At 37.0% G+C, this 16,137-nt stretch overlaps 1 protein-coding gene across 7 annotated transcripts in view; it reads left to right on the top strand.

The window, feature by feature from the left end:
* Positions 1-16,137, top strand: part of LOC124157521 (kinesin-like protein KIF21A) — a 162,210-nt gene that overhangs the window by 81,810 nt on the left and 64,263 nt on the right. For 5 of the 7 annotated variants that reach the window (XM_046532326.1, XM_046532323.1, XM_046532324.1 and 2 more), the window contains 10 exons: positions 7,735-7,957; positions 8,552-8,794; positions 9,603-9,917; positions 10,296-10,454; positions 11,205-11,313; positions 11,397-11,599; positions 11,800-11,989; positions 12,293-12,472; positions 13,086-13,394; positions 15,389-15,553. In XM_046532326.1, coding sequence (XP_046388282.1) covers positions 7,735-7,957; positions 8,552-8,794; positions 9,603-9,917; positions 10,296-10,454; positions 11,205-11,313; positions 11,397-11,599; positions 11,800-11,989; positions 12,293-12,472; positions 13,086-13,394; positions 15,389-15,553 — 2,096 coding nt within the window. The remainder of the gene's footprint in view (positions 1-7,734; positions 7,958-8,551; positions 8,795-9,602; positions 9,918-10,295; positions 10,455-11,204; positions 11,314-11,396; positions 11,600-11,799; positions 11,990-12,292; positions 12,473-13,085; positions 13,395-15,388; positions 15,554-16,137) is intronic. The other 2 variants (XM_046532327.1, XM_046532328.1) reach the window with 2 other exon arrangements.

Below are 16,137 nucleotides of genomic sequence, written 5' to 3'. Positions count from 1 at the left end.
GCGGAATTTCATGGGATATTACAGCCTTATCTCTAGGGACATCGCGTGGTATCGTGGCGTTCGGATCAGAACCATCATTGTAAAATATTCACCTTCCCCTTTTCATTGTGAGGCAAGACTACGTATTTTTCCTTTCGTGATTCATTTGTGTATCAAGGATTGGTAATTTTCTGGAAAAACAATTAGTCATTTCTATTCCGTAGGTTTTAAAATGTATTGGTTACTATTAAATGTGTATCATATATTTAAGCGATGCATGTGGTGTTTTATATGTCATCTTTAGGGTAGTGTTTGTGTATGAAATTTTTGCTGGGCCAAGTTCGATGTAAGGATAGGTTTAGTATCACGACTCCACAATAAGTCAAAGAAGGATATTTCATTATGTTTCCTATTTAAAATATATGTGAAATTAAAAAAAATCAAGGATGTACGATAGTACTATTAGATTGGGTAAGTACTACAATTGCTCCTTGCGGTGGACATTAGACAGCTTAAACGGCAAAATATTTCCTCATTTTTGAGGAGGGCTGAGGAAGGATGGGTTTCTTGCATCGTTGAAATGATGGTGTAACTGTTCAGTTATATCTTTTCAAGTATTCTGACGCAGATGATAAGAAATGCAATGTGGATCTGATGTCTTACACTGTCAGTTGATTCGTTTAATTTGTGCAAAGGTGGGAATTGATTTGTTCTTCCGTACCCCATCGCTTGGCAGTGGAATGGTATCTACTTATTCCCTGTTTTCCTCTTATTGTAGTTATTATCATGTAGTTATTGAAGTGAGTCCACCGTAAACCCTTAATTGCACGCAGATAACAATTTATCGTAGATAGTAGGGTAAAACTTGGTATATTAGGAAAAAATGTATTTAATTCTTGAAGCTAGGCGTATTTATCAGCTGTCAGTGTAAATATAGGTTCTATGAAGATATTTACTCAATTTACTTCTCCTTGATCGCTTAATTTGTATTATATTTCATTTTTATTGCAATTAATAATTTTATTTAATCAATGCCTTGCTCACTTTCTTTTCACAGCTCTCTGGTCAAGGCGAGAATAGAATGAGTTTGTAATCTATACTTCGGTCATTTTTTCATTAAAAGCGTCTTTATATTTAACCTCTGTTAGTGGTCTTCCTGGACGACCTACTTCATCCGTATCATCTTCCTCAATCTCGTATAGTAACCCATTGTTTGAAAATCACCTTCAGTTTCTTAAAATGCTTTTTTCATAAATAAGATGCTCATTTACCTCTTGTAGTCTGTTCCCGCCTTAGGCAATGGGAAGCTCCTCTCTTTTACCGCGTATCTTACCAAATAACATTATTCCCTCACTTCCTGGGTTCAAAGGAACGTGTGGAATCGATTTTTCTGGGCCTTTTTGGCGTTTGCATCAAGAACACCCTCAGGTATTACCTTTGGCTCTGGCGTGTGATATGGGTGGTTAATGGCGCACCGAACCCTCTCATTACTCTTTCTTCCATCGAGGACTTGAAAGATCTCAAGGAGAGGTCATCACGAGGCAAATGAACCCTTTTCCCACGGGCGGAGTGTGCATCGTTTGTTGGAGTTATACCATTCGGCGTGTAGCAGCATGACGTCAATTAAAATAGCATTTCGCGGAATTGCATTCGCTCTTTCAGCAATAACTGACCTACTTATGTTTTCTCATGCTATATCGCCACTTGGTATTCGGAACCTAAGTACTACTGAGTACTTAGGTCCCATTCGTGACTCTTTTCATCCGAGGCAAAATATCATTTCCGAATTTACTCCGAGGGGGTGCTTAGTGATCTTGCATTCCTTAGTCATTGTTTATTTTATCCGCTTCTCTATGCATAACATGTTGTGCCTTAAGTTTAGAATATTTTGAGACAACTTCGAAAATAAAAGTCTTTTGGTGCGTATTTATCTTATACATGCATTTTTGGTAACTTAATAATCGATTTTTGAATCGAAAGTCACTTTTAATAAGTAACTCTTCTTCGAGTTTCTTACTTAGTATTGTTCATTTCTTTTTATTTCAACTAATGCATGACGTGATTGTAGCGCTTCTTTTTTAAATCGCTCATATTAAAGTGAATATGCATTTAAAGCCATTTGACTGCAGTTCTATACGATAAATTCTGCTGGAAATGCAGTTATCTGTAGTGGAGAGCGCATATTCTCACCTAATATGATTTTTATGTTGATTATAATGGAATTTTTGCGGACGCCCTTGATGAATTTTAAGCTGGAAAATTAATGTATCACCTCTACCTCGAAAACGCTCATTTCGTTTCTTTACACGATTTTACGTGGAAGACCTCATTTTTCCACCGTCTCGTCGCGTAAACATTGGCTCGCTGCGGCAAGTGGCACCAGCGCTTAGCAGTCTCTCGTCCCGTCAGACCTACTTTCCATTTCTTGCTAGGTATCCTTGACTGTCTCCTTAACTGTTTGGACACAGACACTGATTCTCACCTGATTCAGGGATTTCCTGCTGCATTAACGGTAAATTCATCTGCTAAGTTGTATTTTCTCCCCACGGAATCCAAAATTGGCACTTTTGAATCTGCTAGTGAAGTAATCCCTTATTTTCCGTTATCGTTCGCATGCACTCCAACTAACAGTCATTTAAGCAATTGCTGTTGTTAAAAGCTCGCGTAATGATCACATTTTTAACGAAAATTAAAGCATTTCTGCCCGGGCCTGTACCTTAATTGCCAGTTTTTTTTAAAGGTTCATTTTAACTGCTATATATTTTTGCTTGCCAGAATGTGATGAGAGTAACGGTGTGCCTTCATTTCACATAACCTCGTGATTGATAGCAGGGTCGAACCTAACGATAATTGGTGCATGAAAATATACTCGGTGAAGGTGAGTGTAATGTGCCGAAAAGAAATGACTGGACTACTTCCACTCGGAAGTGATATCAAAAGGCAAAATTATTCCTCGCGTTGAAAACTAACCATTGAATACCGTCCAGGTTTTTTTGCAGATGACTCAATGCCTCTTTCCAGTGAAATGCAGGTTGTGTGCCGGTGAGGCCTAATTCTATGTCGTCGTCATGCGGAATTTATGAGGCATGATCATGGCTCTGGAGAATTTCACAATCTCTCATTATTTGCATTAATACGGTTGCCAGATGCTATGCTCTTATTTAACATTTTGAGTGCTTGAAGTATTAAGGCCAATATGCTCTGCTAAGGATACTGACTACTAATGTCTCAGTTCTTCCATCAAAGAGTCATTATTTCATAATCTGGTAGACATTTTCCTTTATCAATTGTTTTCCTTGCTTATTACGATAAACGCATTTATGTTTTGGCGGTCTAATTATTACGTATGCGAAGGTGCGTACCACTTTGTGTGTTTCATTTTAACCACCCTTTTGGCATCCGTAATGTTCTCCCGGAACTTATTTTGAGCATACTTTTGAAATAGAGCCGTCATTTTCCGCACCCTCTCCTCAATATTAATTTGATACTAATGGTTATCTTTACACCATCATTACCGTTTATTTTTACCTGCGAATCCAATATTTTTGTTAGTCAACATGTCACTGTAGTACTATGTATGTATACAGGTTGTGGCTTTTGATCTCTATTATTTTATCCTAACAAAATGCCACCCGCCGCACACATTACAGTCCGCTGTTTCATCCTATTTAATCACTTCCCGCGATACACTTTATCGTGGCTATTTAGTGGTTATTTGAGGTCAGAAGGTAAAGGGGATTAAGGGAATGACGAAAAGCTTCGGGCGGAATACGAGAGAAGACTCCCTCTGCCTTTTTGTGCCGTCGATCCATGACATTATCCTTGGCTGCCAGCGTCCAAATAGCCCGTGAGGGTGTAATGACTAATGAGCCGTTTCGATTTTCAATAGTGGCGTGCGCCGTGTTCAAACGTCTTTCAAAAGAAATATCTCATTGAAGAGTTCGCATCACTCTCGCTCGACCAGTCTTTCTTTAGTGATCTTTAAAGCTTTAACTATCATCGTGAAATATTCAATGTTTATTAAGTAGACCCGTGTTAAAGTTTGACTTTATGTCAATTTTGAAAGTTTTACTTATGTACATAGGCGGATCTAAGGAGGGGGCACGGGGGCACGTGCCCTCCCCCCAGACCCTTACAAAATATGCAGGATTTTTAATTCGGTCCCGTTATCATTGCGTTCGTTTTGTATTACGGGGTATCCTTGTGCCCCCCCCCCCCAACAAAATCCTGAATACGGCCTTCCTTGTGCCCCCCTCAGAAAGAAATCCTTTATCTGCCCCTGCTTATGTATTTTCACAATTTTGTTTTGCTTGAGATGCAGCTTAAGCTTAACATAAGTACACTCTATACAGCCTGTAATTTTCAAGACGTAATAGATAGCGTAATTAAAATATTAAATGAAGGTTCGGATGCTTTCCCGATGAATTATGTGTAGTAAGACGTCTTGGAATTTCCTCTGGGTGACATGCTCCATGGTTGCTAACGTTTCGGATAGCTACTCGCTTTCCATCATCAGCGAGTGGACGTCTAGAACACCAGTAACCAGGGACTACTAACAGGTCAGCCGGTTAGAATCCCGAGAGGGCTTTTTGCTGAATATTTAGTACTCTCTATTAACTGTGCCTTATATACCAGTACAGTGCACAGAACTACAGGCGCAAGTTCTGCGTCTGCCGACATCTGCGAATATTTCCGCGTCAAATCTTGATATCCTTCAGGAGGAGTGCATACTTCGAGTTGCCAATAGCTTCCTTAGACGTCTCGGCTTACAGCTGTCTCCTGCCCGTTGGAATGAACCCGGAGGAAATGAAAACGTTGCGGAGCGTTCGTTCGCGGTAGGGCGATTGGCAGGTCTAATTGGCAGCGGGGGTAACTAAAGCGTATCCACCGTGTAGGGTTGTAACGGTGTCCGTTTCTCCATTCATGTTTTTTCGCAATGGATGTGTCATGCGGAAGGGGCGACGCCTGTTGCGTCTCAAGTATATCCTTTCAGGTTTCCCAAGCGCTAACAAGGGCGACTTCCTGTGAACGACCCCTCCTCGGAGTTTTGTTTCAGCCACCGCCACATCCACCCCCTCTTGTCAGCCAACCGTCCGTTCTCCTTCTCCTCCACCCATAGTTGGCAAAGTTATCAATGAAATTAAACTATTTTTGTAAATATGATAATTATAGTTGATGCAAGGTGTGCACGTTTTTCAGCACCAAATTATCACAACCAGACCAGTAATACAGTTCACACAATATTAAAATATTTTTTCCCCTATTCGATTATAATTTTTTGCTGTTTTTTATATTCCCCCTGGATGTGTGGACAAAAAATGTGTTTGAATTAAAAAAATATTATAGAATTAAAAAGTAAAAAATGAAAATCACAATTTATAAGATTACAATTAAAAGGAAAAATCACCCATTTAGAATGAGCCATTAAATTGCAAATTTTTCTGTTAGTTTTCTTGTCCCAAAAATTCATTAATGCAAATTCTTTTCAATTTAGACAAAAATCTCTTCTTGTTTGTATGTCATTATCCAGTTTAATGTATTAACCAATGTTATCTTGATCCAATTTGAAGTTGTTCTCGGAAGATGAGTTACTTAGTTAAGAGGATGCATCGCTTCCTCTTGACCAGCATTTTTTCCTAACGGATTAGCAGTTTAAATTGCACGGTATTATCTTGTAATTTTTAGGATGCATAGAATCGTCCCCTGTTAACATTTTCCTGTATTCTAAATTTAAAAATCATACCTGGTATTTTCTCACGTGCAAAATTTTTGTTTTTTAGATTCAGGTAAATGCAGGTGTAGCCCGAACATTTTGACATAAGTTTATAATGAGGAATTCGTCGAGCAAAAAGTCGTAATACGACCGGTGGAGAGGAAGTGATGCGTCCTCTTAAAGTGATTACATTAAAATAAAAAGTTACTTAAGTAAAAGTACGAAAAACCTACCTAATAAGTTTCTTTTAGGTAGGTTTTTCGTAACTATGAAGCTTAGTCTAATAAAAAAATTTGAGTTTCTTCGTCTTCGTTGTTTATTTTTCGCATTGTATTTTCATGGCACAATTTTTTATTTTAGCGTTTTGGTCGTGACCGTTTAGACGCGTCTCGGCAAATGCGTTTTTAGAAGGTTCTTTGGTGCTCTAAAACTGATGGAAGCTTTGCGCCTGAGTGGTGATAAGCCGGTAGCCACGAAAAAGTAACTTTTAAAACTAATTTGAGTCAATTTTGTCTGTTCATTAGAAAGGTAAACCATGGTTGACTACCCGGCCCGCGGGTCCTATGAAACCCCGTAATTAGTTGCATGTGGTCCGCGGTAGTAATAGATAACTATAATTTAATGCTTTAAAAAGGGAGATTTCATGTGAAAAGTATGCACCACAGTAGTAAAGCCCACCCGAAATATTTCAATGAAAAATATTTCGGGAAAATATTGTGATAATATTTTATTTGCTGTAATTTTCATCCATTTGTCTTGCCAAATATAAGTTCGATCCGAAGTGACATGCCTATTCGAATATACAGTTCGGAGGAATGAAAAGGTTGCTAATCCCTTATTCAAACTGTTATTAGTCAATAGTGAACGTTTATATAAGGTATCCATCAATATTAACAGTTAATTACAGTGTTAACGATTACTTTTAATCGCCACTCCCATGCCTGTTCTGCTTGTTTACACTCACCCTCTCGGCTCTCGTCTCCGCTTACTCTGGTCGCGGAGGGAGGAGACGCCCGAGTGCTGTCCCGCTCAAACTCCCGACGTGAACCCCTTCTCTTCTTATGCGCTTCGTTTCCGCGACCGCCCGTCCAGACGTACTTCCTCATAGTCGGCGCGCGCGCGAAGGGGCAGTTCCCCATCACTTGTTTCCAACCGGGTTTCGCCTTTCCCGCCCGCCCACCTGCTACCACATGCTCACCCACCCGTGTCTTTGGAGGAATCGACGGACGGTGGATTGAAAACTATCACGATGCGGCGAAGTTGGAGGAATTTCTGCTGGCACTGTAGGGTTAGGGGGCACGGTGAAGTCACTGTTAGTGCAGTGGCGTGCGAATCGAGGGTCCTGGGTTCAAATCTGGTCCATGTGTTCAGATATCCCCCTCTTAAATCCTCACGATACAGTTTTTTAACTGACAGGGCTTAAAAAAGAATTAGGTGGCTCAGGGATTTAACTTGAATGTTCGATGCCTAATGTTTTTGGCTCTGCTGTTTTCTGTTGAAAATTTCCCCCAAAAAGGCTGGCGCAGCCAGTTGCAGAGCAGGAGGAAACCTTTACTAAAATATAAATGAAACAATCACAGGACCAATTGCATCACAAAAAATTATTTTGAGATGATGCTCACTGTAGAGCACTCCTTTACTATATCTCCATAATAGAAATTATGAGTTCTTACTACAAAAGACATCACGGAACATTGTTGATATTTACGTGGAATTCTAAATTTTGAAATAAAATATAAAATGTTGGAATAATATTGTCTTGCCTGAAAGCCTTTAGAGCATTCTACCAAGGCACACCCTGTATATTAACATTAAGTTTTCAATTCAAGCTTCAAGAAACAGGCTTTCACTTTACGTTTTTTTTCTATGGCTCAAATGTGCGCCTTATAATTCCTCTGATATGAATTCAATAAGATTACCGAATGACTTCAAATGTAATTGATTATTTCTTTTAATTGGGCTAGGTTCTTAGATTCTGTAAACTACAAGACCAGCTAAATTGAATGTGTTTTTATACTTCAATATTTTCTTTTCTATTTCAGAATCCGACCACAGATAGCAAGGGAAGTGATTGATATGTGCCGAGTATGCACTGCTGTAACACCTGGGGAGCCACAGGTCTGTCTTGGCTCAGATAAAGCTTTTACATATGACTATGTTTTTAATATGGATGCTGACCAAGAAAGCCTATACCATACATGTGTTGCTCCATTAGTGGATGGATCTCTGGATGGTTACAATGCCACAGTACTTGCCTATGGTCAGGTATGCTCTTTCATTTGAAACTAAGCTTTGTTAGTAAGTAATGCCTACTACCACATCCTTGGTAGGAATGTGAAAAATTAAAACCCATTCCTGTTTCATATGTTAAATGGGCTAAAATGAGCAATGCTGGGTACCACATGAATATGTTTAATGCCATGATGTTTTAACTACAATGAGAAAGAGAAAACCAGGAAAAATATTGTATGTTGTGATTTTATCCTTTTGAAGTATCTTGGATTTGAATGATGAGCAAAGAAAATAGTGCCTCTCAATTGCATTTATTCATTCTTTTTGTTTATATACTTGGTAAATACATTTTTATTATAGAATTAAATCATTATTATCCTTTTTTTCACTATATTGGGTGGAGAAGAAAGTGAAGTAGAAATATCCCTTAGATTCCTGTTCTGCATTTTACATTAATGAATTATATATATTGATGAGAGAGACTCCTATGACCAAATTTTGGAAGTTGTTGTTATGTTTCTCTTCTGTAATTGTCTTGAACTCGGCATTAGAACAATTCATTCATATATGTGTAGTGTATTTATGTGCTGTTAATCATATGTGTCATTCCTTTAACTCAATTTTCAGACTGGCTCTGGGAAGACGTATACAATGGGCACAGGATTTGATGTAGCTCTGCCTGATGATCAAGTGGGAATCATTCCTCGTGCTATTCGTCATTTGTTTGATGGTATCAAGCAAAGAGCCAACAAGGCTGTTGAAGCTGGTGACCCTGCTCCTGAGTTCAGTGTTGTTGCTCAGTTTATGGAATTGTATAATGAAGAAGTTATTGATCTCTTTGATCCAGTTAGGGAATCTGCTGCTCTCAAGGTGAGGATATTTTCTTTTACTGCTAGAAAAAGTTATGATGCTCTCTGATCCATCTAAAATTACAAAGGTTATTGATTCCTTGATGCTAAATCATTCTGGTAAGCTATATTTTGTATTTTGCTTTAACCCCAAGGGTCTTGTTTGTGTAGGTAGCAATATACACTTGAAATGCTCCCAGTTGATGTTTCAATTTTATATGCATAATTCTCAGTCTACCTTTTTGGGAGAATATTAAATGTACCATATTAATATATATAATTACATGTCTGTGTTGAAAATGGTCCATGTTAAATGGGAAAGGGTATTTGCTTTCTTCCAAAAGTATGTTCTCTGAGTGATTTTGAATGCTCATTAGGTATTGCATAAAGAGAGTTCATGTTTAATACAGCATGAAAGACAACAAGAAACATAGTAAATGAAATTTTGATGGAAAATTTAATTTTCAAATTATTTGAGAAATTGCTATACTCCCTAAATAATATCCTTGTTACTATGTTCAGAAAATTGAGCTTGCTTGTAAATATTTTGGTGAGTTTTGTAAGCTCTGGCACTGAAGGTAGTACATCGTTACATAATTGATCGTGAGTGGGGAAATGCTCTTTTTGTATTAATTAACTAGGAGTAACTTATTTTTTATTAATTAACTGATACCATTTAAACTGAGGAGTGTTGTTGTAGTTCTTTGAATAAAATTCAGAAAACCCATTGCAACTCTAACTTTTTTAAAGATGATAATGGTTATTATTATAATATATATTACTTGGTGTTATTGTTAGTAATTTGTGTGTTATATTCTCCATGTGTGCAGGGAGCTGCCTTAGGCAATGGACCGGCATTAGCACCTGCTGTAGCTGTGATACCTCCCCAGGGTCATCATAAGATGGGTGGTGGAATTAGAATCCACGAAGATGCTATGGGTGGTATCTATGTGGTTGGGGTGACAATGCGGGCTGTACGATCTGCAGAAGAAGCTCTGCAATGCCTTAGGTTAGGTGCTTTGTCCAGAACAACAGCTAGTACTCAAATGAATACGCAGTCTTCTAGATCTCATGCCATATTTACCCTTCACGTTAAGCAGCAAAGAATGGTCCGAGAAACTAATGAAAATGAGGAAAATGGAGAGGTAAGACATAAAAATGAATAGCCCGTGTTGAATGTTAGTTTTCTGTAATTTTGAGAACTTAGATGATAATGTTGACGTGAATTTTTTTTTTTTTTTTTAAGATGTTGACAGAATCATTCATTTGCAAAGTTATATAATTCTGATATCTTTTACTGAAATTATCAATATATTTTTAAATCTCTTGGAATCTGGGTAAGAGGTTTGAGTGAAGTTTTACACAGATGTATATCGCAGAAGATAGAAAACATGTATTCGTAATACAATCCTTTCTCACTTGCTATTTGTTACATTTGTAGTATTGCTTGTTATCCAATGATAATACTGTTTCATACTTATCTCTACTACATGGTTAATGAATTGGCTCTAACTTCCTTTCAGATGGCTGTGGATGTTGTTTCAGGAAACCAACCTACTAAGGAATTTGAAACGTTAACGGCTAAATTCCATTTTGTGGATTTGGCGGGATCTGAAAGACTGAAGCGCACTGGAGCTACGGGTGAACGGGCAAGGGAAGGCATTTCCATTAACTGTGGTTTGGTAAGGATTATCTAATATATAATATTTGGTGCTGTCCTGGCGCACGATGTAGATGAATGCTTCGCAGGATTTCCACCAGGTGAGTTTTTCTACCACTTAGCCACTCAACGTCCTGAGGACGAAGGCAGAGTGAGTCATTGAAACGTCGGCTCTAATAGAACAGCTCACCTGGTGGGAATTCTACGAATCCCACATAATACAATATATTCTCTTATGGGTAAATTTATGTTTAGATACCATGTATTAGTAAATATTACTCTATTCCTTTATTGAGTGAGCGCCACTGGAAACACTTGATTTTCAATAATATTTTTATAAACAGTAACAAATTGTATGAAGTTCATATCTTGATTATATTCTGTAATTTGGTGAATGCAAAAAAGTTGTATTCCTGGGGTGAAGTATTTTGTTTTGCTTTGTGTCATGCCTTAGTCATTATCTTACTCCCGTGTGTATGAGTAATCTGATTAACTAGATAGCTAAGGTCAATACGCTACATGATACATAGCAATTGTTTGCCAGTGTAATTGGTAGCATATCTGACTGGCGGAAGATCCAGCTTCGAACCCTGGATTAAGCGAATAATATTTTCATGGTAAATTTCACCCTTGGAGTAAATAAACCTTGTAGAATTGTTGCAAATGAATCACTGTAGTGGTGTTGACAGATTTATGCCATTGTGATGTCATTTTGTTGATAATATTTGTAAAAATAACTTGTTGATGTAAAATTCTGACTTTTTTTTAACAGCTTGCTCTTGGCAATGTGATATCTGCTCTTGGAGATAAATCAAAAAGAGCTTTACATGTTCCTTACCGGGACTCTAAGCTAACTAGGTTATTACAAGATTCCCTAGGAGGTAAGTTATCTCTTTCTTAGATCACGCTGTTCATAAATACATTCCAGATCACTAATTGATTTATGTATCAATGAATATTTCAGGTAATAGCAGGACTGTGATGATTGCATGTGTCTCTCCTTCTGACCGAGATTTCATGGAAACTCTGAATACGCTTAAATATGCTAATCGTGCACGTAATATTAAGAATCGTGTCACAATTAATCAAGATAAGTCTTCTCGCACCATATGCCTTTTGCGACAAGAAATTCAACTTCTACAATTGGAACTTATGGAATACAAACAGGTTATTATTTTTTGCATTCATTTTATTAGGAATTTCTAATTAGCTGCACGTACTGTAATTACTTTTTCTTGTTTTTATGATTAAATTAATTGAAATATCATGTATGATTAGTGTGAAATCATACAGTTAATAAGTTATTTAAAATTATGTAATTTATGAACAAATTAAATGCATGTACATTGCACTTTCCTATTTATCAGGGTAAGAGAGTTGTTGGAGAAGATGGAACGGAGACTGTTAATGATATGTTTTATGAAAATAACATGTTGCAAAATGAAAATAATAATCTCAGGATGAGAATTAAGGCTATGCAAGAAACCATTGATACACTAAGCAGCAGAAACACTCAAATATTGGCAGAAAAAGCTGCTGGAAGCTGGATTAATAGTGGTAAGAGATTTGAATGATTAATTTTCTTTCAGAAATTATTTTATTGAAGTAGTAGCTAAAATAAAACGTTTGTAAAGATGAAAATCACCATCGTTCTTACTCTAGTTTTGCCTCTTGAATCAAAATTGTTCTTCCTTTTTTTAATTCATATGGTAGGGTGATAATTCTATATTATTCAGAGATGAATAATATTTTTTATTTCTATCCATGCAATTAAAAAATATTGGTGTTTGTAAATAAGAAAATTACTTAGGTAATTTAAAGTTGCATTCTTAATGTGTTTGTATTCTTTTACTATTGCAGGTGCTGATTCAGATGTTTCTGAAATGATCCAAGGTTATGTTAAAGAGATAGAAGAATTACGTGCTAAGCTTTTAGAATCAGAATTTACTTGCCAACAACTTCGTAAAAATGCTGCAAATGTGCGATCACCCACTAGTGGTGCACGAAATTTTGGCGCTAGTCCACATGTTGCAATGTCTGGTAAGTTAATGCATATCTTGGAATTTGACGAATGTATTTAGATGATGAGCACTGGCATTTTTTCTGCTTGTGGCTTTAATGTAGCTGTGCTTGTAGGACAATGTAGGTGTGTATTAAAGAATGGAGTTCTATGTGTACTTAATTCTTTTGCTATCAATTTTTCTGAAGTTACTCAAACATTTGAATTTGTCTCATCTTGAGTTTTGATGGTTGCAAGCTACATGCAAATGCCATTATTCTTGAAGAAACATTTAGTCTTTGAATTGGCCAAAGTTTTTTTAGTCCATGTATGCTTTATGTTGAGACATAAATTAGAACGAAGCATGAGTCACGAAAAAGTAAAAGCTGTCTTTAAATAGATGATTTTAGCTTTTTGGCTCAGGGAATTGGTAGTTCTAATTTTCATAGGGCAGAAAATGTTGTTCAAGTGAATTATCAGACAACAGTTTGAATAAATCCCATGAGGTCTTACTTGAAAGTATGTAGTTGTAAAATAAGAATATACTGTAATACGTAACAGCTTTGCTTAAATTGTCCTGGTAGTCTTACCACACCTTACATGAGAATCCTTGTGATCGATATGAATTATTAGGGAGTCATTTTTTTTCTACAGGTGGATATGACATATCCTTTGGTGAAATGCCCAGTGTTGGTGAACTGCTAGAGAAGGCAAAAATGGAGGTGAAGCGTGACATGCAGCAGCTGAAGCAACAGTACAAAACCAAGAGGAGTCGCAGTGTTGGAGTGGGTGCAGGAGGTGATGAAGAGGGTGGGGAGGAGAGTGGGAGGAATGGCAACGGCATGAGCGAGGATGGCAACGAGGAGAAAGGTGCCGTGGAGGAGAGGGGGGAAGAGGGAGAGGGGGAGGAGGATGGCGACAAAGGGGAAGATGAGAGTGGGGAGAGCGACTCAGAGGAAAGAGGTGAGTGTGCCAATTTTGTTGTAATCAGAGGTGTATGGTGGCTGGGGAAGAATTTTATTCCAATGTGGTTTCATGGATTTCTCCATCTGCTGACAAAGAACGCAGCAAAAACTCGGAAGATGGAGAGATCCAGAATGCTATGGAAGACTACAAGCCCAAATTCCAGAGTGGTGTTTACCAACCAGAAAATCCTTGCAATCCAGGAAAAATCAGAGAATGTGCTTGTTCAACAATTTTTTAAACTATTGATTGTTTTAGTTTGCAAAATGAAAAGACACTTTTTTCCATTTTTCAATGTGTCGCCTACTTTTCGAGCTATTTACGGTGGAAAATTAACTGCCTTATCTCTGACATGATTCATTGATGCTTACATCATGATTTTTTCTCTCAAGGAGTTCTTCCTGAACAAGTTATTGAAAAGGAACTGTCAAGGCAGAAGATGTCACTAACTCATTGGGTGATTGTGTTTTCTCAGTTTATAGATCAAAAACTATGAAGGAATATTTGGGAGGAAAATTGTCTTTCATCACAATTTCCCTTATCCCTTCATCGTTTGAATTTCTAAAGGGATTGCAAATTTATTTTTGATTGGATTACCCCATCCCATTTATCCATGAGAAGAAATGCAGAAATTTTACTTTTGAATTTTGAATTTCTTTCTGTTTGTCCCCATTTCTCTAATGAGGCTATAATTTCATTCAAAGAATCCATTTTGGGCATAAATTCACTTTTCCACATTTTTTATTCACGTGGGACATATTTTACTGTCTTGCTGCATTGTCTGTCAAACACAGAGGATGTCAGACATAATACCTGATAAAGGCTCTTAAGCTACTTCCTTCCCCATTTGGGTTAAGGGATGGGGAAAGTTACTACCCTCCATTACTGCATGCAGAATTTTTTGTGTGTCATATGATAGAACCGTAGTTCTCAGCAGTCAGAACAATTATCCGAAATATTCAATCTTTTCTTAGGGAATTTGGTATAGCATTTATTCTAATGTGTATTATTGATACCTCCACTGCAAAAAATGCTCAACAATTGCCCTCCGAATCAAATCTGCTCATCTAGTAGCCCATCAATACGAATCACTCCAAGCAAGAAACAATACGCTCACCTCCAAGCTTGGAGAATAAGAGATGAGCGCTTATGCTCCGGACACTGCCAGCTGAGCGGATTCGTATTGTTGGGCTACTAGATGAGTGGATTTGATTCCGTGGGCAACTGCTGAGCGTTTTTGCAGCGGAGGTATCATTATGGGCAGTTATAAGTTGTTGTAATCCACTTATATCACCAAAAGTGGTTATTTCCCTGCTTGCTTTTGAGTAATTCTCATTGACTATTTTGCTATAATAAAGGAGTATAAATTATAATTATTACTCAATTATCTAAAGATGATCATTAACACTATTAAAGTCTTTTAAGTACTCGATACGGAGAGATTAATTATGTTTTGAGATTATCCATTAGTCGCTCGAAGTTATGGAAAGCATGTTCTGCTATTCAAGAATAATAAAATCAAATTCCCATTGATATTTTCCCTCCTTTTTATTTTTAGATTCCCTCCTTTGATATTTTCAAAAATTTTGTGGTCTTTTGTGGCTTTCTGAACCTTTTGCCAGTAATCCATCACATGCCTATATTTCACTAAACAGTCAAGTATAAAGTGCATCCCTTCTCTATAGGTCATATTCGGGCAGTTTTACATTGTTGTGGCCAAGTTTTGGTTAGATTCTTGAATTTTGCTTCATAAATTATTAATGGAAGATTTATTAACAGGATGTTTAATATTTTATGCAAGTGGTATCTATTTTTAGACATACGTACTTATATTTTCAAGGTATTAATTGAAAAGATTGCATCGAATACTCGTGCATGATCATATCTTCTTTTTAATGGATTGGTAATGCTTGTGGCATGTTGCATTTGCAAAAATAAAAGGCATTAGGCTGTTGATTGATATTTGATTGAATATGACTGAATTGTTTGGATAGGGACTATAGAAGAGAATGGAAGTGAGAGAAATTTAATTGTTGAAAATGATAAAGAAGTGTTGAAAACATGTCTGTGTCTGAATTCCTGTCATTCTTGTTCCAACCACCAATCTAACCAAGGAGGAGGGGATGAGAGTGAAAGTGAAACGGATTCAGAAGAAAAAGGTAAGGAAGCATGCCTCTCACGGTGAGGATTGCTTGCATTTGTGTACCTCAAGTGGTAGAATTTTCCATCCATGCATGAATCTGTGCACTTGGCATACATGCCTTGTTATTAGTTCTTCCTTGACAGGACCACTTACATCCCTACTAATGTAAGGAGTGTTAAGTGCCATTGTAATTCATTTGACTCTTGAAAAAATGTTCATTAAAGTGTATGAAATCAATGCAGTAGTTTAAATTCTAACCATAAATCAATTTTTTTTTCTGTGAATCTCGGTTAATGAAGCATTATATTTGTTAATGTCATTTCTTGTAGCTTGAATAAAAATAAATAATTTGTATTTCAGTTTCTTATTGTGGCTAAGAATATCTCCTCATTGAATGTGGAATACATCAGTAAAATGTGACTCAAAGTGTAATTTTGTGTTATATAATGTACTTGTTGGAATTATTATGGCACTTAAAATTTCTTCCCTTAAAATTTCTATTGGATAATTTGTGTGTGTCTTTTTTTGTATTTACAGATATGTGCATATGAATCTAATCTTTAAATTTGTCTCTAAATCCTTCGTATGACCCTTTGTACC

Source organism: Ischnura elegans, chromosome 4 (assembly GCF_921293095.1).
Source record: "Ischnura elegans chromosome 4, ioIscEleg1.1, whole genome shotgun sequence".
In the NCBI taxonomy this organism is placed as follows: domain Eukaryota; kingdom Metazoa; phylum Arthropoda; class Insecta; order Odonata; family Coenagrionidae; genus Ischnura; species Ischnura elegans.
Note: the sequence above shows the minus strand (reverse complement) of the source record. Positions and strands in the feature narration are given on the sequence as shown.